This window comes from Chinchilla lanigera, unplaced genomic scaffold, assembly GCF_000276665.1.
Source record: "Chinchilla lanigera isolate Chin_1 unplaced genomic scaffold, ChiLan1.0 scaffold00033, whole genome shotgun sequence".
NCBI classification, from domain to species: Eukaryota; Metazoa; Chordata; class Mammalia; order Rodentia; family Chinchillidae; genus Chinchilla; species Chinchilla lanigera.
Window position 1 is genome coordinate 9,484,989 of NW_004955434.1, and position 23,601 is coordinate 9,508,589.

Below are 23,601 nucleotides of genomic sequence, written 5' to 3' on the forward strand. Positions count from 1 at the left end.
TCTCTCTCTGATTTAGGGCAAAAAGCAGAAAAGAGATTAGCTACGCTGAGTAAAAGGTGAAGTTGATAGAAATCAGCCAAATTAGATAGAGCAGGAGAGTATGTGCAAAGAAATCTCAGGTCAGTTTTCTTCCTTAAACATTAAATCATCAGTTTTGAAAACTTCAGTGTGTGAACAATTCACCTGTATTAAACTGTCAACACTGAAGACTGTCTTCCAGAGGTCTGAATCCAACAGATTTGTGACAGAGCCTTGCGATCTATTGTAAACATATATTCCAAGTTACAGTGATGCAGTCCTCAGAGACATGGTAAGAAAGAGCGTGTCGGCAATGCTGTTTTTCTTCTGAAAGTGAATAGGGTAGGTAGGTGAAGTATCAGTGGGAAATACTGATATTAAAGATCACCAGGATGTCTAGCTCGTCAGCTGTGGCTAGCTACTGCGTTTCTATTTTAGTATTTCTCCATATACTTTGCCCAAATTGTAAAACTCACACAATTTGGGGAGGCTAACACCCCCCAGCTATTTTGACGTGATGAAAGATAATTTTCCTTTTTCCCACTGGAGGATAGCAACAGTGTATTAGGAAGCTCCATGAATTTCACGGGGAAATAAATGGCTGAAGAGTGGGAACAGGTGAGAGAGATGACCAAGAACCAAAGGCCTTCTGAGTACTACTATGCAAATCACAGAGCAGCAAACTATGTAAATACCCCCAATTCCCATCAGCTTCAGAGAAAGGCAAATTTTATTCACCTCCAGACTCCCCACTTGACCATTTACATAGCCCCTAAACAATGCTTTTGTAAAACAAAACAAACAAAACATGCCCCTTCCAATATTAAAAATGACACATGGATGATGATCATAGACACTATCTAATATGACATGACCTAATCCTGACTTAGGAGGATGTTTGACCACGATGAATCAGCTGCCTACTGGTAGATGACTCTAGAGGTAGTTTTTGCAGAACGTCATGCCCACACTTGCAGACCATGAAATCTATGTTCACGTTTAGAAAAAGAAAAGTTAATTACAAAATATAAGCAGGTGTATTGCATATAGTTGGTATACGTGTGAGTGCATACACAAACACACATATGTGCCTATGTGAATGCCACATAAAAACTATATTTTAGTATAGATTAGTCACTAAAGTTGGTAAAATTGTTCTATTCCACTATGGCTTCTGAAAAGAGATTTGAAGGACAGAGTTTCTTGGATGGGCCTCCAAAGTCAATTACAGTGTCACACTGGAGAATTCCACACTCCCTACTAGATCTTTAAGGCAGCGTCATCTCAGTAGTTTCCAAGTTAGAAATAAATATGCGTGATTCGCCGACAATACGAAAATTCCTACTTAGGAAGCAAATGCCACAACCAAGCCAATGGGCATCTCATTTATGCAGCTGCAGTGAATAAGTAGGAAAGGCAAAGGATGAAGAGTTCAGCCTACGGGTACAAGAAAGGAAGGTCCTTGAAGTCAAACAGTGGAAATGTGGAGTAAATTATGCCACCGCGTTCTGCGTGAGCTCTGTGGCTTCAGCATGGGCCCACCTACTGATCCACTTCCCGGAAGGACTCTCTTAATGATTACCTAGACTATATCCTCCCGCCCTAAATCCCAAGGAGGGCAGTCTAGCAGGGATCCCGAGCATTCTTAAAAGGTAAAGCTCAAGATGGGAAGTTCTTTTAATGATAACGCAACCGAAGTTTCATTATGTCGAGGAACTTTGGGGAAGTTACAAGATCCACAATTTAAAAATAAATTTTTCATTATGCACAAATACCTACTTTCTAGAATAAAAGCCAAAGCCATCGGGGTCTGTTGCTTACTTTTATTGTTGTATCAAGTTACATCTTTGTATCAGGATGTTCTGTGATCTTAAAAAGCCTGTCATCAGAAAGGGGGAAAACCTGAAGACAGAATTTATTAAGGTGTCTGGATTCTGAAGGTAAAACCAAAATCTGAAATCCTTGTAATTTCAGTTGTTTTGTTTGTGCTAGACTTCTGTTCAAAACATACCAGATGTGAATTTGTTTTAATCTTTGGAGTGTGTTTGTGTGTTACTGGGGATCGAATTCAGGGAGCATTGAGCTACATCCTCCTCCTTTTTTATTTTTGAGTCAGGTCCTTTCTCAGTTACCCAGGTTAATTTTGGACCTGACATCCAGCCGCAGTCAACCTCTCAAATAGTATGTACCTAGGATTGCAGGCATTCACCACCCTGCCTGATGTGGGACTCTTCTTGATGCAGAGCTGACTTACGGGAAAACTGGCTGCTGGTTTTAACTTTTGGTTTCGTTTTTACATACACTTATTCAAAAGAATGCGAAATCCTCCAGTTTCTAAACTTGAAAACTAAAGCCTCAGGAAAAAGCCCGGTCCTAGCTGGATTTTTCTAGAGGCGGCGCTTTGGAGAGAGTGGGCGGCTCCCCTTCGCCGGGAGGTAATTAGCGGGCGGACTCGCCGCTCTGGCCTCGCAGTCCCCGGCGCAGCATCAGCGTCTCCGAGCTGACCTGGAGAATCCGCGGCCGCAGGTAGGGAGCGTGCCTCTCCTGCCTGGCGCGCTGCGCTGAGTCTCCGGCAGGCTCTTGGCACGACAGCGATGGAAGCTCTCTGGGATGGAGAGAGGAGGATGGAAAGGGGAAGCGAGGTGGTTAAAGCGCGCGCGGGGCGAGGACGATTGCTCGGTAGGGTTAAGACCTAAGAATTGTCAGTACTGTGTATCTGGCCTTGTGAGCAGTGCGACTTAGTTTGCCTTAATGTCAGTCTTCTTTGTGACTGCGTGTTTGTGAGGATGGTCCAGACGTAGGTAACCGGGTCGAGATTGAAATTCCTAGACTGGATGTTGGACACCCGGGTCTTACTTCACCCTTAGCTGCTCATTAGCGATATAATTCTGAGTAAGTCATTCTACCTGCGGCATCTCCAAAGGTCCCTTCCGGTCCTAAATTCCTGAACTCTGAAGCCTAGGAGTTTTGCTCCAGCAGCACCTCCTAGCACCTGAAGGAGTTCCAGAGAGTGAGAGCATAAGAATAAAACTGTTAAAACTTTCTTAGACACACAGACCTTGGTCTATATTAAGGCTCACTTTGAGGTTGTCTTGTAACCCAAAGAGTAAAAGTCCCATTGGTCTACCTTCTTGTTGTTTCATCGGAAAAAAATATACTGTGGGTGCTTTTCTGTTAAACAGTCTTCTAAAACTTTAATAACCAATGCTTCTGAGCCTTTTGGCTAAAATCAAGTGTAGTGTCTGCTCTTTTATTTCTTTTGGTACCAGGAATCGAACTCAGGACTTTGAGCTTGCCAGAGATGTGTTGTGTCATTGAGCACACCCCCAGCCCTTCTATTCTTGTCAGTTTAAAAACCTTAACAACCAAATGAAATTAAGCTACTGTTGCTGAACATAATTATCTATAGTGGTTTACTATTATAGCCGTTCACCAAACATTGTTACGGACATGTCTCCGGGACATTGCTAATTATTTCCTTCAAAAAAACTCTCAGAATTGTAACTACTTAGTCAAAATGTCTGAATATTTATAAGACCTTTTGAGAAATACTGAAAATTGCCAGAAATGATGTACTACTTGACAGAGATAGTTGCCAACAGAGGGCGGGAGTTTAAATACTATGACACTGAAGAGAAATTAGCCTTTTTCCATGGAGGAGGGTAGACGGAATCTACGTGACAGTCATTAGTGAGTGTGATCTTTGAGGAAGACGCAAGAACTGAAGCCACATGTAGAAAATGTACCAGTGTCTCAGTGTGACTGAGAGGAAAGAGCTTAGGCACAGAGTTTGGTGAAGTATGATAGTGCCTGAAAAGGTAGGAAAGGCTTAATAATAAATCAACTCTCTTGCTCTTGAGAAAGGAAGCTTGCGTCTTCACCTCTTCCTCCTAACTGTCCTGCGCTGCGAAGACTGAGTGGTGTCGGTTCCATAGCGTTATACTGGGCTTCCCCTAGGGACAAACCCACTTCCCCCTGACTGAGCCATCGTGTCTTCTCCAGCTCACCCTTTATTGCTCTGCAAAAGTGTCCATTCTTGTCTTTGTCCGGGAATTCACACAAGGTCACCATTTCTCACCTGAAGGAGTCAGCGTTTTTCTCGTAGACCAGTTGGCCTCATGGGGGGCTTAGAAGTCAAAGGCCGTGGTTATTTACATGGTCTAGTTTCCTTTTTTGTTCGCTCCTGCTAGTGCTGACAGTACTCCATGGGAACAGAGTGTGGAGGAGGGGGTAGACCTTTATGACACTAATATTTTCAACCAGAGTCATTAAACCATAAGAACTGCACCGAAGTATGCCATACACATTGGCAAAATTAGATATAATCCATCAGTGGATTTAATTTCCCTCTGTTTTATTCAATGGAGCTCTACTTGGGACTAGGGGTATCTTAAGTTTTCTACCTGATAAGTGTGTTTTCATTTATAATACCACATTAATATTTCATAATTAAAGTATAATCAACTGACCCAAAGAAAGGACAGTCAGATGCTGCAGTCCCTTTTCAGCAACCTTTGTGTCCTCACAGGCCCGAATGGCATCCTTACTCCCTATCTATAGGGTAGATGCAGGGGAAAGAAGTAAGAATTATCTACCTACCACCGGTAACAGGGCTACGGCTCATTGCATCTCTACCTCTTCCTCCTAACTATCCTGCCCTGGGAAGACTGAGAGGTAGTGTCAGTTCCATAGTGTTGTACTGGGCTTCCCTTAGTTTATTTTACCTTTTTGTATATGTCTTTTTCTTTTAACACAAAGAGTTCATACAGATTGATAAGAAAACAGACAAAAGAAGTGATCAGATAATTCCCAAAGAATTAAACAATAAGCAAATACATGAAAAAGTCAAGTTGTACTTCTTAATACTCACATTAGAAAAAAAAGGAAACACAACCAGCACTGGGTGGAGAAATTATATAATGGTGCCAATTTTCAGCATGTGTCAAGAGTCATGAAAATATTCTTTACCCTTGATCAGCAATTTCTGTTTGGAGAAATTTACCTTTAGGATCTAGCCTGGGGCCTAACATAAAATAAGCATTCAATAAATACTTACTGAATAGACAAATACTTACAATCTTAAAAAATTGTAAACAATCTAGCAATAAAGGAATTAAGTATTACAGGACTATAAGATGCTTAGGAATATCATGCAGCAAAATGAAAAATATTTATGTCATAATCTTAAACTCAAAATGGGTACTAAAGTCAGTGTGGTGGTTCATACCTGTACAGTAATCCCAGCACTCAGGAGGCTGAGGCAGGCAGATTCCTTCAAGTTTGAGGCCAGCCTGGGGTACACAGTAAGTTCAAGGTCATAAGAACTCTGAACTACGTAGTGAAACCCTGCCTTGAAAAACAAACAAAAATACTCAATGCATCATAGATAACAATCACTTTTTAAAAGATTCATAGCAAAAATGACAAAAATATTCATAGAAATGCTTGCAATTAGAGTTTCTCAGTCTTGCTACTATTGACATTTTAGGTGAGGTGTGTCTTTGTTGTGGGTGCGCTGTCCTGTATTTGGCAACACCCCCGGCCTCTACAGCTAGATGTTAGCAGCAGCCCTCCCCTGACCCAAACCCATCTGACAGTGAAAACAGAGTTACCAGGTAATACATTTTTAGTTTTCCCAAAGGCTCCCTGAGTGAGAGTGGTGGAGTAGAGGGTGATTTTTCTCCTTCTTTTCTCTTTGTCTCTAATATGGTTGTATTACTCATATGAGAAAAACCATAATAATAAATTAATGTCATTCTACTGCAATGCAGATATTTGGACTCCATATCTGGGGTTCTTCCATTGTGCCACTTTGGTCTGTTAAAATGTTTGCAGCTTGGCAAGGTAAAATGATTCCTTTACCTTTTTGGTCTAATAGTAAAAGTAAAACATTCAGTCACTTGAAAACTTGGACATAGGAAAAAACCAAAGAAATTGTTCACAATATCATTTCTCTTTCTCTCTCTTGTCTTTCTTTTAAAAACTATGGCTAGTGGAAGCCTCCTTGTCCCTCCTCTCACTTCATTCCTAGGGTAACTGTCAACATCTTGAACATTTCCTATGTCTAAAGACACCACGTATACACACATACTTTTTTTTGTTGTTGTCTTTTTGAGACAGGCTCTCACTATGCAGTTCCGGCTGGCCTCGAGCTCACTTTGTAGCCCAAGCTGGCCTTGAACTTGCAACAATCCTCCTGCCACAGCCTCCCGAGTGCTGGGGTTACAGGCATGCACTGCCACCCCCGGCTTTTCACACATACATTTTTTAACAAAAGTAGATTTCTCCTTCAGATACTCTCTGTAACTTTCTATATCTCTGCAAATCTATCTATCTATCATCTATCTATCTATTTATCTCTCCTTACTAGTATTATATGAAAATACCAAAATTTATTTAATCATTTAAGCTATCTAGGGTATTCCTGGTTTGAAGCTATTACAGTATTAATAATGTCCTCCCTGTACATACACTACTATATGTACATTTTGTTTGTTGGTTGATTGGTTTGTTTCTGAGACAATGTCTCGCTGTGTAGTTTAGGCTGGCCTTTAGTTCACTATGTAGCCCAGGATGGTTTTAAACTTGTGGAGATCTTCCTGCCTCAGCCTGTTGAGTTCTGGGATTGCAGGCATGCACCACCACACCTATCTGTTTTTTTATTTTGAAGATTTATAGGAGTGGAAATGAAAAGTCATATGACATATACATTAAAAATTTTATTAGAGGTTACCAAATTGCCCTTCAAGAAAGAGTTATTCAATTTCACATTCCTACCGCTAATGGGCAGGAGAGCTTATTTGTCCATAACCTCACAAATATTAGATATTAGGAAGCATAATTTTTGTCAAGCTAATTAAGTGAAAAATGATACCTTCTAATTTAAATATACTTTTTACGATGTTAAACATCTTTTCCTTTGTTTACTTCTCATTTGTATACCTTATTCTGTGAACTTTATATTAGAACTTTTGCTCATTTTATATGGATTTAGTTGGATTTAGTTTATGTTGTATATACCTTATTCTATGAACTTTATATTAGAATTTTGCTCTTGGATTATGTATATTATATAAATATAATATATTATATAATTTTCTTGATTTTAGAAGCTATTTATATGTTAGGAGTATTACTCTTCTGTTTTATGTATGTATAATGTTGATTAATTATGTATGCGTATAAGAGCTAGAGGAACACTAACAGAAAACTGAGTTTCTTATCAAACATAAAAGAGAGAAAATGTGTTAATAAATATTTAGATTGACAGAAGTAAAGTACAAATCTTTTTACTTTGCTATTTGAATATAAGTACAGGAGCAGAATGATATTTCTTTTCTGCTCACTGCTGTATCTGCAGATTATGAAATACAGTAGTGCCTGGCACAGGGAGGTGCTCAGTGTTTGCTGAATGAAAGAATTTGTAAAATTTTAAGCAAGATGAGATAATAAAGAAAGGCAGATACCACTGAAAGAGTGGCCACGAGACACTATCTTCCCCACCCCACCTGCATTACTAATAGAATCTTGAGAAAATAGGATCTATAATTTGGAATAAGTAAGGGGGAGAAGAATGAACCAGTCAGTTTGGTGTGGTGAAGTAGAGGTCTTGAACAGTTACATATAAGGTGGAAGTATATAGTTGTATGTTGGAAGGGGGCACCTTTCAATAGGTAGGAGAAGTAGAAGTCAGATTCTCTTGCTTTGAATTTTCACATATGGCAAGTTTGGATCTCCAGATATGTCACAATGCAGGAAAAATATGAAATAGGTAAGAGGATATGGGTGAGGTATTTTCTTCTTGGCTTATTTTGAATGTATGCCACAATTTTGTTCAGGGCCTTTAACTAAATTTTAAAATTTTCATCTTATCATAGTAACTGTTTTTTCCTTTGACTTTATATAGCTCTGGACTGAAATGAAGGTATTGAACTTCGAAATTTCCCGTTGTGTTTCCACACTTACAAGTCAGTCATCAGCTGGTTATCAAGACTGTTCCAATTAGGACTATCACGTCTCATACTGTCATACTGAGTGTTCAGTTATCAAATAAAGCAATCTTCTTTTTGTGTTTCCCATAATTAGGTCGTTCCAGAAAGATGAGGATATTGGGCATCTTTATATTCACAGCCTACTATGATTTGCTGCATGGTAAGACACCAAATCCTTTCATTCAATTCCATATTGTGAATATTTTAATCATGAATTTTAAAACTAAAATAATAATAATTTTAAATGGATATGGATCTTACAGAACATTCTATTTTTCCTTCTTTATTTCATACATGCCTTCATTCTCGGAAATCACCTGTGTCACTGTATAAAGATATAGAGAACATAGACAGTATAGAATTAGCCCATTACCTATTTTGCAGGGAAAACTACTGAAAATTTCTGGGAAAATGACCCATAGATATACTTCTGTTTATTTTAAGCAAGGCCTGAATCATTCTATCCATATTGCTCTGTGACCTGCTTTTCCTGATGAAGATATGCTAAGAATTTCAGTATACATAGAAATTGTCAGGATAGCAGTATTTTGGCAACATCCTGAGGTTCTCCATAAATTGCCATACCCGTGGACCTCTGGCAAGAGAACTGATCAAAACCTTAAGACAGTACGAATGGAAGACTGTTAGAATCTACCATCCAGACTATGTTGAAAGCAAATATTTATCCAGGCAAATGACATTCCAGGAATGTCTGCATGAAATGAAGTCTTTCTGGTTATAAATACTGCATCACCATATAGTATTTTTACAGAAATGTATGTTTATGAATTATAGGACAACTTGTTTAGCTACTTTTATTATTTTAATGCAAGGGCCAGCTTATACTATCCCAAAATATGTTTCAAGCATGCTGGATAAAATATGTATTTTAGGGAAGTAAGTTCTTAAATGCAATTATCTTATAATTCTTCAGTTAAAGTGATTATAAATCCTATACTCATTTTATAAATGTTTTGAAGAATCTTGTGTCTTCTGAGAATTAGACATCTTTCTTTTCAGCATTCACTATCACAGTTCCCAAGGACCAGTATGTCGTAGAATATGGCAGCAATGTGACAATTGAATGCAACTTCCAAGTACAAAAACAGCTGGACCTGCTTTCGTTAGTTGTCTACTGGGAAAAGGAGGATAAGCAAATCATTCAGTTTGTGCATGGACAGGAAGACTCCAAGGCTCAGCATAGCAGCTTCAGGCATAGGGCCTGGCTGCTCAAAGACCAGCTCTTCAAGGGAAATGCTGCGCTTCTGATCACAGATGTGAAATTGCAGGACGCAGGGGTTTACTGCTGCATGATCGGTTATGGTGGCGCTGACTATAAGCGGATTACTTTGAAAGTCAATGGTAAGAACTGTTACAGCTAAAGAAGCTTGAGCTTTATCTGTCACAGATCAAGTGTTAGGAGCTTTTCCTTCTTAGAAATGCAGACTTTCCAACTGAACAACGGCAGCCTATCCATTCATTCCTTCCCTCATTCATCCATGCATCACTCATTCATCCATGCATTCACTCATTCATCCATGCATTCACTCATTCATCCATGCATTCACTCACACACTCAGCCATTGGAGCACTTCCTATGTGAGAGTCACTGGAGACCCAGAGCCAAAAACTACACCATGTTTAGTTTTCCCAGAAAGTAAATTCCACGTTTCAACCTTTTGTGATTATAGAAATAATAAATGTATTTACAAATAATTCAGACACTATGGAAGGGAATAAAATGAATCGCAAAGATTTCCCTCCTACAGTCACCATCATGATATGAATATAGTAAGTGCAATTTATGTGTCCTTCTAGAATTTTTTTATTCAAGTGCTATTTTTTATTCTATTAGGTTTGACACATTTTCCTTCCTTTGAGCTTATCTGTATCAAACCCCAAATAAGTCTGTTAAAAACAAAGTCTATCATAAGGTTCATGTTCAGAAAGACTTACAGTCAGTTGATACAGGCAAAAATGATCACATTAAATGTAGAAGAAACCACTCTTTCTCAGAGATGGCATAGGCTGTGTTCATCAGGCATATATTCATCGCAAGAATCAGTACCAGTGTTATCCTGGAGTGTTGAAGAGGAACTATGAGTGTTAATTCCTGGATACTGACCCACAAGTATGTCATCAGGTCACTTGAGTTCAAAGTTTTTGGTTAGTACTGGTTAAGGGAAGGAAAACACCTTTGCTGACCACCTCTGCTTTCACTGTGGAGTTTCACAGAATTGAGAGCTAAAGGGATCCCAGGTGCGAGTACCTAATCCAAACTCCTACAAAGTACAGAAATCCCCTAAAGGATCTTCTGTTCATATACTTCCCATAATGACGTCCCTATTATTTGGAATCCCCTTCCAGAGACTTTTGATATTTCTCCCTGATATTGAGCTGTAACCTAGTCCTTCTGTCACACCTTGGAGATGATCTCCCTGATTTTTTTGTTTTTATGATGCCCTTTTAATATTTACTAGAATTAAGTGGTCTCCCCTTGATCTTTTGTTCCTGAGCTAACTACTACCATCAGTCTTAAGGTCAGTAATATAAGTAAGAAAAGTTTGTATTTCTTAGGAAGGGCTGCTGCTAATTATAAACACAAAAATAAAATTATATAGAGATTAGGAGAAATGCATCCTTTTCATGGTATGTTACTGGATCTCTGATGCTGACTCAATTAAGTTGCCATTGTTAAGAAGAACGTCACTTATAAAGTAGACTTAAAATTCCTATATTTTTCATAGGTTTCTTCATTCATGACTTTCATGAAAGCATGCTTAGGATGGGTTGTTTATGTTCACAGCTTTTCTTTAGTTCATCAGCAAATATGAGGTATTTATTTTGTTCTAAGGCATTTAAAGAAATTTTCATGCCTTAAGCATGTGAACAGCCAGCATTGCTAGGTGTAGGGTGTGGAAAATAAGAACACAATCCTGGCAGTAAGGAAGAAGAAAACATAGAGTTTAAGTTGCTGTTCCCAGCGACCTCCGCTCAGCCTGTTAGGAGCATTCAGGTGACTACTTTGGGGGTATTTCGTAGTGAGGAAGGATTAAACCAGGTTATCTTGGCTTCATAATATCTCTTCAACATAATAGGAAATCTGGCCCTGATGGGCTTTTCAAGGAAGAGTCAAAGAAGATGACTGAACAGACTCGACCATTCCCTTTTGTCTTATAAAATACAGTACTGTGCTAAGCAGGTATCCTACTTCCAATCTATCTTGTCATTTGCATTCAGTGGTTTGAGAGGTTGTGTTGAGCTAAACCAAGAGTCTGCACCTTCTGCGCTGAAAACAAAGCAGCAGCCAGGCTGCGCTTGCACAGAAGTGGCGCCCCCACCTCCCCGTGGAAACTTGGTGGCTGTGTGCGGAAGCACTGCGCCCCAAGGCACTAGGGCTCCTGAGTCACCTCCGTATGCAAATTATTTCACAGTAATGTTTCTGGGCTTCTCTTCCCATCACTGCAAATATGTGGTGACACACTTCCCCACAGGGAGTTTACTCAGTGGGGTTTTAAAGGTGAAGCATTTCAAAACTGAAACTTTAAAGGGTTTGGTTCTGGGTTAACTCAGTTATCACTTTGAGTATTATCACACCTTTCATGTTTGTTCATTTAAATACCAGATTCTCAGCGTCTGAATTTCAATGGAAAATTGAATTTAATATCCTATAAAGTGAAATGTTTGTTTCACAACTTCAGGGCCTCAATGGGATTAGGCAGCTGAAAGGATAAAAATGGTAGATAGCTATCTTGATAAATCTATTCAGTCATATGGGCCAAAGATTAACCGTTATCGTTCCCCTACCTCTTCTTGCCCCCGGATTCCCCAGCCCTGCTTAATGGTTCCCTTTAGCATCTATCACTGTTATGTAGGATGTATAACTGGGCCTTTTTCCTTCTTTCTTTCTTCTTCTTCTTCTAGAACATGAACTCTGCAAGGGGAGAGATATAGTTATATTCATTGTTATATCCCAGGAGTAGACATATAGTAAGCGCAGCTTGACAAGAGCACACAGTATTTTTTGAGTGGATGATTGATTTCCTCCAGTAGCTTAGCCCGAAATTTTTGAAACACGAGCAAGTTTTAATATGTGAAAATTTATTTCCAAGGCCATTCATCAGAAACTGTAGTACCTTCTTCAGAGTATCATGAAAGTATACTTCAGCAGTAGCAGTAAGAGCAACAGCTCAGGTATGAGTTGTGGTGGTGGTGGTGGTAGTCATAGTAATTAAAACTTATGTAGCACTCATTGTGTACTAAGCCCAGTGCTAAGCTTTTTGTTATTCTAACTCATTTAATCCTCAGTATGATTCTGTGGGGTAGGTACTGCATTATGACTAAAATTAATATTTTTTTCACTTTACTATATCTAAAATCAGAATGCACCTATCTTTTCTTTATTTTTTTAGGGGGTGGATTTTTGAGCCAGGGGCTCACTATGTAGTTCAGGCTGGCCTTGAACTCACTATGTAGCCCAGGTTGGCCTTGAACTCATGGTGATCCTCCTGCCTCAGCCTACCATGTGCTGGGATTAAAAGCATGTGTCACCTTGCTTTGCTGAAATTGGAATGTATCTTTCAATGGATCCATTAGTGAGCCATCAGCATTATTCTGCCCATTTCAAGGATTAGGAAACTGAGGTCCAAAGAAATTAATCAATTTGCTCAAGTCTACCTAGCTTATAAGTGGTGAAACCAAATCTTAAGTGCTGTCTGGTTCTAAACCCTGTGACCCTCATATCCACATTTCGCTGCCTATCTTTGTCCTTCTGCAGTGTGTATCAAGTGTGTAATGTCTTAGAAATGATCTTGAGCTTTTTTGGTCTTGATTAACCAACATTAGTATAGTGCTCTAGATCTAATAGACCAGCGGTCTGCAAAAAGTTTTGATTACCCACCCCACCCGAAGGGCTAGTGTGTTTGTGTAAATTATAAAGAATATAATTTGTACTAATATATACATTGTATCATAGCAAGTTTTGATTTTTGAGGGGCAAAAGAGGTTAACTATCACCAATTTCATGTGGGTAAATCTAAAATTATGGATTCTAAAAATATAAAAGTAAACATTTTAAAGGATGAAATAAAATTTAACAAATAATATTTTGATGTCTTCCTACTTGTGGTGCTTCCCTATCATCAGATAATATGTTAAGGCATAATATAGCTTGAAAATCATCAGTAACAAAAGTAGATAGTTTTAATAATCTTAAGAGATTTTAGTGAATACTTGATCAGGTCCAATTAAGTGCTTATTGATTTTAACCTCATAAAGTGGCTGATAAAAATTTGTTCCTGACATTACCCTTTAATTGCTGTTTGAACTGTTAATATTATCTTCAATTCTCAGTTTCTTGGTGGCATGCTCTTTAATTAAGTCATTTTATGCAGTTCATTTAGTTAAAAGCAAATAAGATCCATCCTCTCTTTGATATTGTACAATCCCTCTCCTTCTGTAAGATGCTCACATGGCAGAGCGGGCCCCAACAGCAGCTAGCAAAACTTAGGAGGCTTACATATTTCACTGATACAATAAAAATGCATGTAAGTGGAAATTCTGATGTTTTCTTGCTGTGCCTTCATTTATGTGCTCCACTCCAGAAATTAATGTAGTGGATATTTAGTCAGTTCTTCTGGAAGCGTCCATTCTTTCGTTGGCCTTAGAGATGTAATGTATTTATATGTGCTCCTCCATGTGAAGCAGCAAGCTCCTGACTCCTAACAGCCCCCTCCTTTCATAATCTGTCATTTAAAATGGTAACAGAGGGGTAAGAAAACAAATATTTTACCCCTAACATTTTACCATTAACAGTCATTTTTCAGGTCTTAAATTTTAATCACCCAGAAATCAAGTTGTATGCTAAGTGAATGAGACCCTATTATGCTAGTATTATTTCCTGAAGTGTTTATTTCATAAGTACAATCATAATTTCCAATTTTAAATGATTGTTAAACATGACAGATATAAGACTGAGAATTTAAATACTCAAAAACTATTATTTGTGTGTTTTGAAATCATAATTATATTATAGATTTCCTTGGTGGTAGTTTCCTTAATTTAAGAGCACCAAAATATTGCATCACTATTTTTTCAGTTTTGTCTTATCCTAACTGCTTTGTGTTAAACCTTTGTGAAAATATTATGTCATGAAGTTTTTATTATGTCCTGGTAAAGAAATGGAGAACTAACACTCTGACCATTAGTGACTCACTAAAGTTTTAGTAGTAAAATAATGATTATGGCAGAAGAATACAATCAGGTTAAGGTTTTTGTAATTAGTAAACATGAACAAGATCTTATGCTACCTATGTACATTAAACAATCTACTAGAATAGTCAGAAAACGGGATCTGTTAGTCGTAAAGGGGTCCTAAACCAATTATCTAAAAGTTCATCAAATTTTATAGAACAGAAGGAGCACATAAAGCAAAAAATGATTGGCTGGATAAATTATGGAGTTTACTTAATAGTAAGGTACTAATGTTGGTGCCTTTATTATAATGACTGCACTGTGATAATATAAGATGTGAATAGCAAGGGGAACTGGGTAAGGAATATACAGCAATGGTAATATTTTTGCAACATTTTTGTAAATCTAAAACTATCCTAAAATTTAAAAGTATATTTAAACTTTTAAAAGTATCACTAGAAACATGTATTCATTTTTACAAATGACATAGAAAATACTTTCTATCTAATTTCTGATCATTGACGTAAAGTTGAAAAAGCAAATGACACGTCAAAATCAGGTGATTGAGTAAAGTCTAAGAAAACAGTGCTCTCCAGCTAGAAAGGTTCGTGTTTATAAAGACAGCTTTATGACAACAAAAGGAAAATATTTGAGAATGAGTTTATGAAGAAATGGGATCCTGGGTGAAAACTTTTGCACTTTACTGAGAAATATACAAAGACTTGAATAGACATTTTATATGTGGATAGAAAGAATACTAAAATGAAAATTTATTTTAAATTAACCTAGGCATGTAGTTTGAACCTAATAAACACACCAACATGTTGTGGGGGTTTTTGCTTTTTTAATATTGAGGATTGAACTTCCCACTAATCTACATCCCCAGCCCTTTTTTATCTTTCATTTTGAGACAGGGTCTTGCTTAATTTGCCAAGTTGCCCAGGCTAGGCTTGAATTTGGGATCCTCCTGCCTCAGCATCCCAGAGTGCTAAACCAACATGATTTTTACAGCAAGGTAGTTGTTCCTTTAGGCACAAAGTGGGCCCAAGTTTGAGCAAAAAAGTTGAGGAAGACGAACAGGAGTGCCCACTGCTGTGGACACTGAATAGTAAGCTTGTTTCTCTGAGAACCAGCCTGCATTAATATTCTTTATAATATGGATAGCGCCACTCTACAAGTCTAGTTCTATGCTAAGAGAAACGCCTGGCTTCTTTCTGCTCATCACCTAGCCCCATATCGCAAAATCAACCAGAGAATTTCCGTGGATCCAGTCACCTCTGAATATGAATTAACGTGTCAGGCTGAGGGTTACCCTGAAGCTGAAGTCATCTGGACAAGCAGTGACCAGCAAATCCTAAGTGGCAACACCATCGTCACCAAGTCCCAGAGGGAGGAGAAATTTTTCAATGCAACCAGCACGCTGAGAATCAACGCAACAGCTAATGAGATTTTCTACTGTACTTTTCGGAGATTAGGTTCTGGGGAAAACTATACAGCTGAGTTGATCATCCCAGGTAACATTTTCACTGTGTCAATTAAAATATGCCTAATGCTGTCACCTGCTACTTAGCACAATGTCTGCTCATCCCAGTTATGCAGAGATGATTGAATACATGAGTAAGTGAGTAACACTATGCTTAAAAATGCATGCGGGACTGGGGATTTAGCTCAGCGGCAAAGCGCCTGCCTGGCAAGCGCAAGGTCGTGAGTTCGGTTCCTGGTACCGGAGAAAAACCAAAAAAAAAAAAGAAAAATGCATGCTGTTTCCTCACCTCCATCCATCCAGGTCACGTTGCTACTTAATAAATAGTAAGCAGATGTTTACTGAATATTCACTACATGCCAGGCAATATATAGACATGAGATATTCATAAAAAGATAAGACACAGCTCACAATCTCCAGAAAGCAGGTAAGAAATAAGGAAATAGGCAATCCAGTTTCATGCAGGAAATGCTCAGCTGGTGTGTGCGTATGTGTGTGTGTGTGTGTGTGTGCATTTGAAAGAATACCCATACTCAACTCAGACCAAGTTTCAGGATCCAAACCCTAGTAAACCAGAGCTGCTACCTTCTCCAGGTTTTCAATGGCAGGAAGCAAATGGAATGTACCTTTCTGTCTCTGAACCACATAGGAGTAATGATTTCTCCCCATGTACTTCTCCCAAGGAATATTCAATTCAAGACAGTGGCTTACTGCGCAGAATGTGAGGCTTGGTGTCCCTAGGCCAGCGGCGGGGACCTATGGGATGTGTGCTGCAGCGGGCTGTTTGTGTCACTGAAAGCTCTACAAGGTTCACCGTCACTGCTTAGGCAAATTCTTAGACTTCTGTGTGTTTCACTTTCCCTAGGAGGGTATAACGTCTCAGTCCAGGTTACTGTGGGGATAAAATGAGCTACAATGTATGGAAATGGCCTGAGACCCTTGTCAGCACAAATTCAACTCTTTTCAGTCTCACTACCTTACAGAAGGAGGTAGGACGGGAGGCAAAGATTGCTAAGAGACTCAGACTATTTAAGTAAGTGAAGTGGTTTAATAGAAAGCCAAAGCTGTTCCTGAAGCAGTTCTTACCACCTCCCCTAATAGACATTGACAGAAAAACCCCAAGTACTTCAGAGAAAACACATGAAAACTTAAATAGAAAAGCCAGCCAATATAAAAAAAAACCTCAAATGTTCTTGTAAACAAAAAGAGCAAAAAAAGTTTAGAAAACAGAATGCGATTGGCCTTCCTTAAGAGCTATAGTAGTGAATTTCTGACATTTCAGAGCTGATTTCTGATGGCTCATTTGTGGAGCCACTTGAAATAACTCATTTAACTGCCCTGAGTCTGTTTTCTCAGCTGTCACCTGGGGTTTGTTTGGACTACCTGGTGTGCCCAACCCATAAAGTTATTGTGAGACTTAAGTACAATAGAGATGAACAGGAGTTGTATACTACAAGCTACTAGACAAAGGCTGGCTGGCACCGTGGCTTTAAAGCTTGAACTAGGTAGTTAGGGACTATGGGTCTCAGCTGGCAGCTCGGGCCAAGCAGGAACTGACATGAGGCGGGAGTCTGCATTCCCCAAGCGTGGGACTCCCTGTTCCTGCATGGGGTGCAGATAGGGGTTGGTGAGTGAAACCAATCATAAGAAGTCCAGGGATATTCAAATTTCAGAGCAGTATAACAAGCAGCTTCTCTACTTGTGGCCACACATATGAGAGGTGGAAGCTCTGTAACAGTGTCGCCCAAGTTCTACAGTGAGCCATTCTTGTCACATCCAGTAGGGTGCCAGCTTCCGTATTAAAACAAGAGTCAAGCCAGGCATGGTGGCCCATGCTTATAATCCCAGCACTTGGGAAACTAAGGCAGGAGGATCACCATGTGTTCGAGGTCAACCTGTGCTACACAGTGAGTTCAAGGCCAGCCTGAACTACATACCTAGTCTCAATCAATCAAGCAAACAAACAAACAAAAAAAAAAAGCAAGAGAAAATGACATAATTAAGGCCACCATTTAGTACTGAGCAGACACTCCTATGGTACCATGCTAAGCACTTTACAAACCTTAGCCAGATAAATTTCTTAGAATTTCCATTTGGTAAGCTGGTTTCCACCACAGGTCTCTCTGTCCAAAGCCTGGGCTTCTTCGTCATGGCTTCTATCTCATGCTGCTCTCATGTTACTAGAGCTATCTCATCATTTGGGCCACTCACTGGCCAGGAACTTTTACTGCGTAAGAAAGTTAATCTGAAATTAAACTAAGTTAAACTTCTGGGATGGTTATTTTCCTGGCACTTCCTATGAAGATTTTATCTTAAGTCAGTTTTGTTTTGTTTTTGTTTTTCAGAATCACCCACTGTACTCCCAACAAATAAGAGGCATCATCTTGTGACAATAGGGATCATCCCGTTGTTCTTTGTTGTGGCACTGCTCCTATTCTACCTGAGGAAAGATGGTATCTCCTTCATTACCATGGTTTTCACTGGGATGCGTGGAAGTGTGAAGAGGCTATTGTTATCACGATAGCACTTAGTAGGCAGAACCAGAAGTTCTAAATATCTTGCCATATGTAGGACAGCCCCCACATCGAAGGAAGCGTCCTACTCAACATTCAGTTGGGAAACACTGGCTTAGGCTGCTTCCTGTTAGTTTTCCCTTTCAGGGCCCACTTTCAGTTATGCAAAGTGAATTTTAGTTGTGCCGCTGCGTGAGACCATGTGCATTTCTTCTTTCAGCCCTGCTCATTTTGTCATTGTACAGTGTTGCCCACATTGGAAGGTGGCACTGAACACTTGTAGTAGAATTTCTGAGGAGTGAGAGTTGGACAATGGCTGCAAGGAAGCTGATTTAGTCTTGCAAAGTGGCACAGAGAAATCCCAGTATTCATTAGCAATCGTAAGGAAGCCGAGTGGGGTTGGTGGGATTGCTGGGTGAAGATCAGAGGTACAACCATGAGCACTGGGAGAAACAGTCTGTCTGGAGGTTGAAGAAGACACGGTGACACACAACTTCTGTCCACCATGCAAATAACCAAGATTTACAAAAGTGAAAGCACTGTAGTGCCTGCTGGTTTCAGTTGAATCTGAGTCTTTCATTAGTTGCAGCTTTATATTGAGCTAGTCCCTAGGTGCCCTAACTAATCAAAATAGTTCCGTCTCTAGAGCTATGCTATTTTTACCATAGAATATTTTGCAAGATTTCTGGAGGCAGATGTTAAATAATTTTGGAAATAGTTTATATGTGTTTATTTCTCTCCTTACCCATGGGAACAATTAAAATCGAGGCAAATAAGTATATTCAAATAATTTCTTCCTATTTCAAGATGATTCAGAGAAAACCTTTTCCCCAATACATTAATATGTGTGTTAAGAGTTCCAGTGATGGTCTTCATAAAGAAATGTTGGTGTCAAATAAGGAAGTAGGATATGGAAGGGAATTCCTGTAGTTTTTGAGGAATTCTCCACAATCCCCTGCAAGAGGTTGATCTGTGGACGGATATGGAAAAGTGATCAGAATGGGTAGGAATCAGTGGTTTCCAAAGAATAGTCCTTAGATAAACTGAGATAGCCAGGATTTGAAAATCAGGTTTCAATGACAGGCAGATTCCAGGGTGGAGGGGATTTCCTCAAGGAAATGATTGTTGCTAAATTGCACTGTGAATATCTTCCTGGGGAAAAAAGATCAGTTGGCTAGGAATGGCTAGAAAACCATCAGATAGCCAGAGAACAGGCAGCACGTACCTGTAACCCCAGTGGCTTAGCAGACTGATGGAATGTTCAAGGTCTGCCAGAACCTTTCTCAAAAAAATTATAAAAATCTGGGGAATGTAGCTCAGTGGTGGAGCCCTTGCCTAGTATTTGTGAGGTTCTAGATTCAGTCTCCAGTACTACAAAGGGACTAGGAGGGAGAAAATCAACAGGTAATAAAGTACCTTGCAATGTGGCACTTTCTATCTCTGAAAGAAGGAAAGAAAAATAAAAAGAAAATCTAAGAGCAAGAATTTGTGTCCTAAACTGTTGAGTTAATTAATGTTAGGGGTTGGGACCCTGGAATAAAGAAATTCATGAAACTTCCCAGGAGATTAAAAATGTTTCACTGGAATTTGGAATTTGAGCTCCGGTCACGGTGTGGGATGTAGAGTTGTACAATATGGAAATTAAAAATGATTTCTTTTCTTTAGTGAGCATGATAGATGTGGAGAAATGCAGCATCCGAGAAAGGCACTCACAGAAACAAAACGGTAAGACCATCAGAAGGGCCTGGGAAGATGAAGGAAGGAAACAAAAAGCTAAAGAGAGAACAAGGAAATCTATCCATTTCAGCCTTCCCTCGCTTTAGAGGCCAGAACTGCTGGCTCGCCTTTGCCTTACAACTCTAAGAACTCCCGCCACAGGCTGAGGAGATTCAGAGATGGCCCTCCAGAGCAAACAACGGCGAACAGCTTTGTGGAGAAAGGAGGGGAAAGGGGGCCGGGGACGGGGCAGCTTCTCTTTGCTAAGGAAGCTTCTGTTGCCCTCCATCCCAATATCTCCGTGTAACTGGACCACCCTGACTGAGGCCGGTGGATAATTAATTCTGCAGTGTTGTCTGTCAGGCACTGTTTACTATTTTTATGCATGGTATGAAGCATCTCATTTAACCCCCACCACCACCAACAACAATCAAACAATCGATGACAAATATTAGAATCATTTCCATTTTATAGCAGAGAAACTAGTGGGTTTTGGGTTGCAGTTTGGCGCTTGGTCTCTGAAAGGTTCATCATCACAGTTGTTCAGGACTGAGGGGTTTCTCAGGACAACATTGTTTGTTTTTTTTTTTTTTATGTTTTATTTTTTGGGCATTTTCTTGAGACAAAGTCTCATTTTGTAGTTCAGGCTGATCCTAAACTCACGATGTAGCCCAGGCTGGCCTCGAAACTTGCAGCAATCCTCCTGCCTCAGCCTCCTGAGTGCTGGGATTACAGGCCTCCGCTACCATGACCAGCTCATCATTCAGTTTTAAAACCAGTACATTCCTAGGTAAACCAGAATGGTTAGTCATTTTTATCATGTAAGGGCAATTGGTCATAAATGTAATGTGCCTCTTTCTCTTATTGCAAACTTATTATATGGTCTAGAAAATATGAGCTTTTCTTTTCTTAGGTTGCTTGTTATTTTTTTTTCCAGGCCCACCCACCCATGATATTAATATACTTTTGTCACTCTCCAGATAGACAGTTTGAGGAGACGTAACCAGCTCTGAAACTTGTGATCTTCAAGCAGGGATTCTCAGCCTGTGGTTTGGGAATTCAGCAAAGAAAGGGCCCATGGGATGCAGGGGATGTTGGAATTTAAAGGTCCAGGCACTGAAAATGGAAGCTGGGAAAAGAAGAGGAGAAAGACGAAGAAGGACGGAGTACAGAGGGGAGCCTGGAAGGAAATCTTGATACTTCAATAACTGAAAGACAAAAAAGAGACAAAAGACATGTCCGAACGAGGAGCGGGTTGAGAATCCCTGATTAATGGTCAGCTCTCGCAGAAGTGCCCCTTGCCTCCACTCAGCCCCAGGACTGCAACAGTGCTTCGTACGAGTTGTTTCTATTTATTTTGAGTCTGTAGCATCTTCTTGTCATGTGAGTACTGTGGTGAGTTATTCCTTTCGAAGAGATAGTAGGTGTTAAAATTCTGCTGCTTAAGTGCTTGTCTGTGTTTGGTAAAAGTTACTATTTGTGAGGTGCTTAGTATCCTCTGTAAGGAAGCATTGGATTGTACGACTTTTACCTTATTTAACCAACTCACTAGCTGGGGTGACTTGAATAATCTTACCGTCAGACTTCAAAGGACTGTTACAGTGTCAGGGTCACATAAATATCAGCTTTACGACTGTGTGATACCTTATTCACGTAATCTCACTTCATCTCCGTCACAACCCTGTCCTGTAACCCCTATTACTATACTCATTTAATAGTGGAGGAGGCAGAGAGCTTACGTAACTTGACCACAGCAGGGACCAACAGCTCTCAGATTTCTAAAACTTACTGCTGTCCTTTTAGAGTGCAATTGATGGCTCTACTTTCAGAAATGTGTTCATTCAAAAAGCATTTAAGTGTCTGCATGCAGCGGATGCCTTGCGCCATGCCAGGCAATGAGTCCATACATGCAAGCAAGACACAGTCTCAGTGGAGTGTACTTAAACGTGTTCATAATCAAAGCAACTTTAGTGTATGAGAAATCAGTATTTAAAATAACTGGAAAATAACTCTTGAATTCCTTGCTAGCATTATGTTTACAAAGATTTATTTGTCTTTGGCATTCGAGCTGATGTTTTTCTAAACAATATCTGTTAAGGTTTAGGAATCCCTTTTTTCTTTTTTCTTATCTAAATGCTGTTCAGTGTTGAATTTAAACGCTCCCATGATTCAAAATTCAAATGGTCTGATAGAAAAACAATTCCAGTCCATTCTCCTAGTTATCTGTTTTTCCTCTCCATGAGTGACAGATGTTGCCTATTGTCCATGTATTTCTAAAGATAGTCTCTGTCTGAGAATGTATGTTAGAAGTACATTTAAAATTTTTTCTCAGTGGTAAGAAGTTATGTACTTACTATACATTTTGCTATTTTTACTTAATATATTATTTTCTGTGTAGCAACTGGAACATACTTGAGGTTCCCAGAAGTCAGAAACTGTGTCATGTCATTTCTAGATGGTCTTCCCCACAGCCTCTTAGTATCTTTCATATGATTTGCTGCATGCGCTGTGTCTGCTACATATAGCTTTGGACAGATAGCACTGTGAAGTGCTTGCTCTCTGACTGACTGGATTTAAACTATTTTGTGTTTTTTCTAAAGAAGACCCCTGGGTTGCCCAGGGTAGAGTGAATCAGTCCAGTACTGTTGGCAGCCTTATTGCTAATGCTGCATGGAGAAGCATCTCTGGAACCTTTCTATGTTTTCTCTTGAGTACAAACTCCACTTTGCTGCTGCACTTGCGTAATTACATATTCTTTCTGGAGATTTTAATAGTACACTTTGACTTCTGGATGCACCGGATCCTCATCTGTTCCGGAAAAGGTTCATTATCTCTGCTTGAACCCTTGAACACCACTGGCTCTCATCACTACCGGGTCCTCCCAAGACACTGTTTTCCAGAGACTTTTTGGTTCAGATGTCCTCTTAGGAAGTCCCAGAATTTTCTTTCTCTTTTGGTCATTTGTTTGCATCTTCTTTGTTTTGCCACACATCAAGCTTGAAGAAACAGAATTGCCGGCAGAACTCCTTGTGTTATCTGCTCATATGTATTTATTTATGTAACAATTTGTGACTGGCTGAGCAAGAACACATGCTCCCTGGATTCCTAAGTCGCAATACTTTCCACGGTATTGGATTTGAAAGGCACTTTACCCCCTTTGTCTTGTGTTTCATTGTAAATGATGTAAGCAGAGATGATACGTAATTCTGTATTTGTCACCGTTTGTGTTAATTTTATAAAATATACTTATTTATTTTGCTCCTCAATACACTTGAGTGTCCATTTTCTTATTTTTTCTGTGTTTTATAAAACCACTCCCAGTGTAACCTCCCAGTGGAGAGTTACTTGGAATATCTGTAGCCCTCTTCCTAGTTATTTTTTTTCATAACCTTTATGTTTACACGGCATACTTTTCAATCCTGCCTGATGAGAATAAAAAGAACTTATTTATGTTTTAAAAAATAATCTATGGAAAAGTTTTATTCTCTTACACATTCTAGGACAGTACCAAGAAAAGAGTAAAAATTCTGTCATCTATAGCGAAGATCTGTAGAAGCAAAGGTAGGAGAGAAGGAGTGGAAGTCGAGAGAAGGGAAGCAAAGGGGCTTTCCTGTAAGAGAGCACCCTGCTGCCATCTGTGACCGTGGATGTGCAAGCCTATTAAATGGGATGGACTTCAGCTTTCAGT

General features: G+C 39.4%; 1 protein-coding gene across 5 annotated transcripts; it reads left to right on the forward strand.

Moving 5' to 3' along the window:
- Positions 1 to 2,320: 2,320 nt before the first annotated feature.
- Cd274 (CD274 molecule) lies at positions 2,321 to 23,378 on the forward strand. 5 transcript variants are annotated; one of them, XM_013516371.1, is made up of 7 exons: positions 2,321 to 2,697; positions 8,104 to 8,169; positions 9,030 to 9,371; positions 15,431 to 15,715; positions 18,030 to 18,137; positions 19,863 to 19,922; positions 20,851 to 23,378. In XM_013516371.1, exons 1-7 carry the CDS (start codon positions 2,613 to 2,615, stop codon positions 20,895 to 20,897), a joined length of 993 nt encoding a protein of 330 aa, XP_013371825.1. In that variant the 5' UTR covers positions 2,321 to 2,612; the 3' UTR covers positions 20,898 to 23,378. The 5 variants fall into 5 exon arrangements, with proteins under 5 accessions (XP_013371825.1, XP_013371827.1, XP_013371826.1 ...); XM_013516373.1 differs by having other exon boundaries at positions 2,322 to 2,544; XM_013516372.1 differs by having other exon boundaries at positions 2,324 to 2,697; positions 20,898 to 23,378.
- The last annotated feature ends 223 nt before the right edge of the window (positions 23,379 to 23,601 follow it).

Coding starts and splice junctions, on each gene's coding strand:
- Cd274 (XM_013516371.1), top strand. CDS start 2,613: ATGGAAGCTCTCTGGGATGGAGAGAGGAGGATGGAAAGGGGAAGCGAG. Junction 2,698..8,103: donor GGGGCGAGGACGATTGCTCG/GTAGGGTTAAGA, acceptor TCCCATAATTAG/GTCGTTCCAGAAAGATGAGG. Junction 18,138..19,862: donor ATTCTACCTGAGGAAAGATG/GTATCTCCTTCA, acceptor TCTTTTCTTTAG/TGAGCATGATAGATGTGGAG.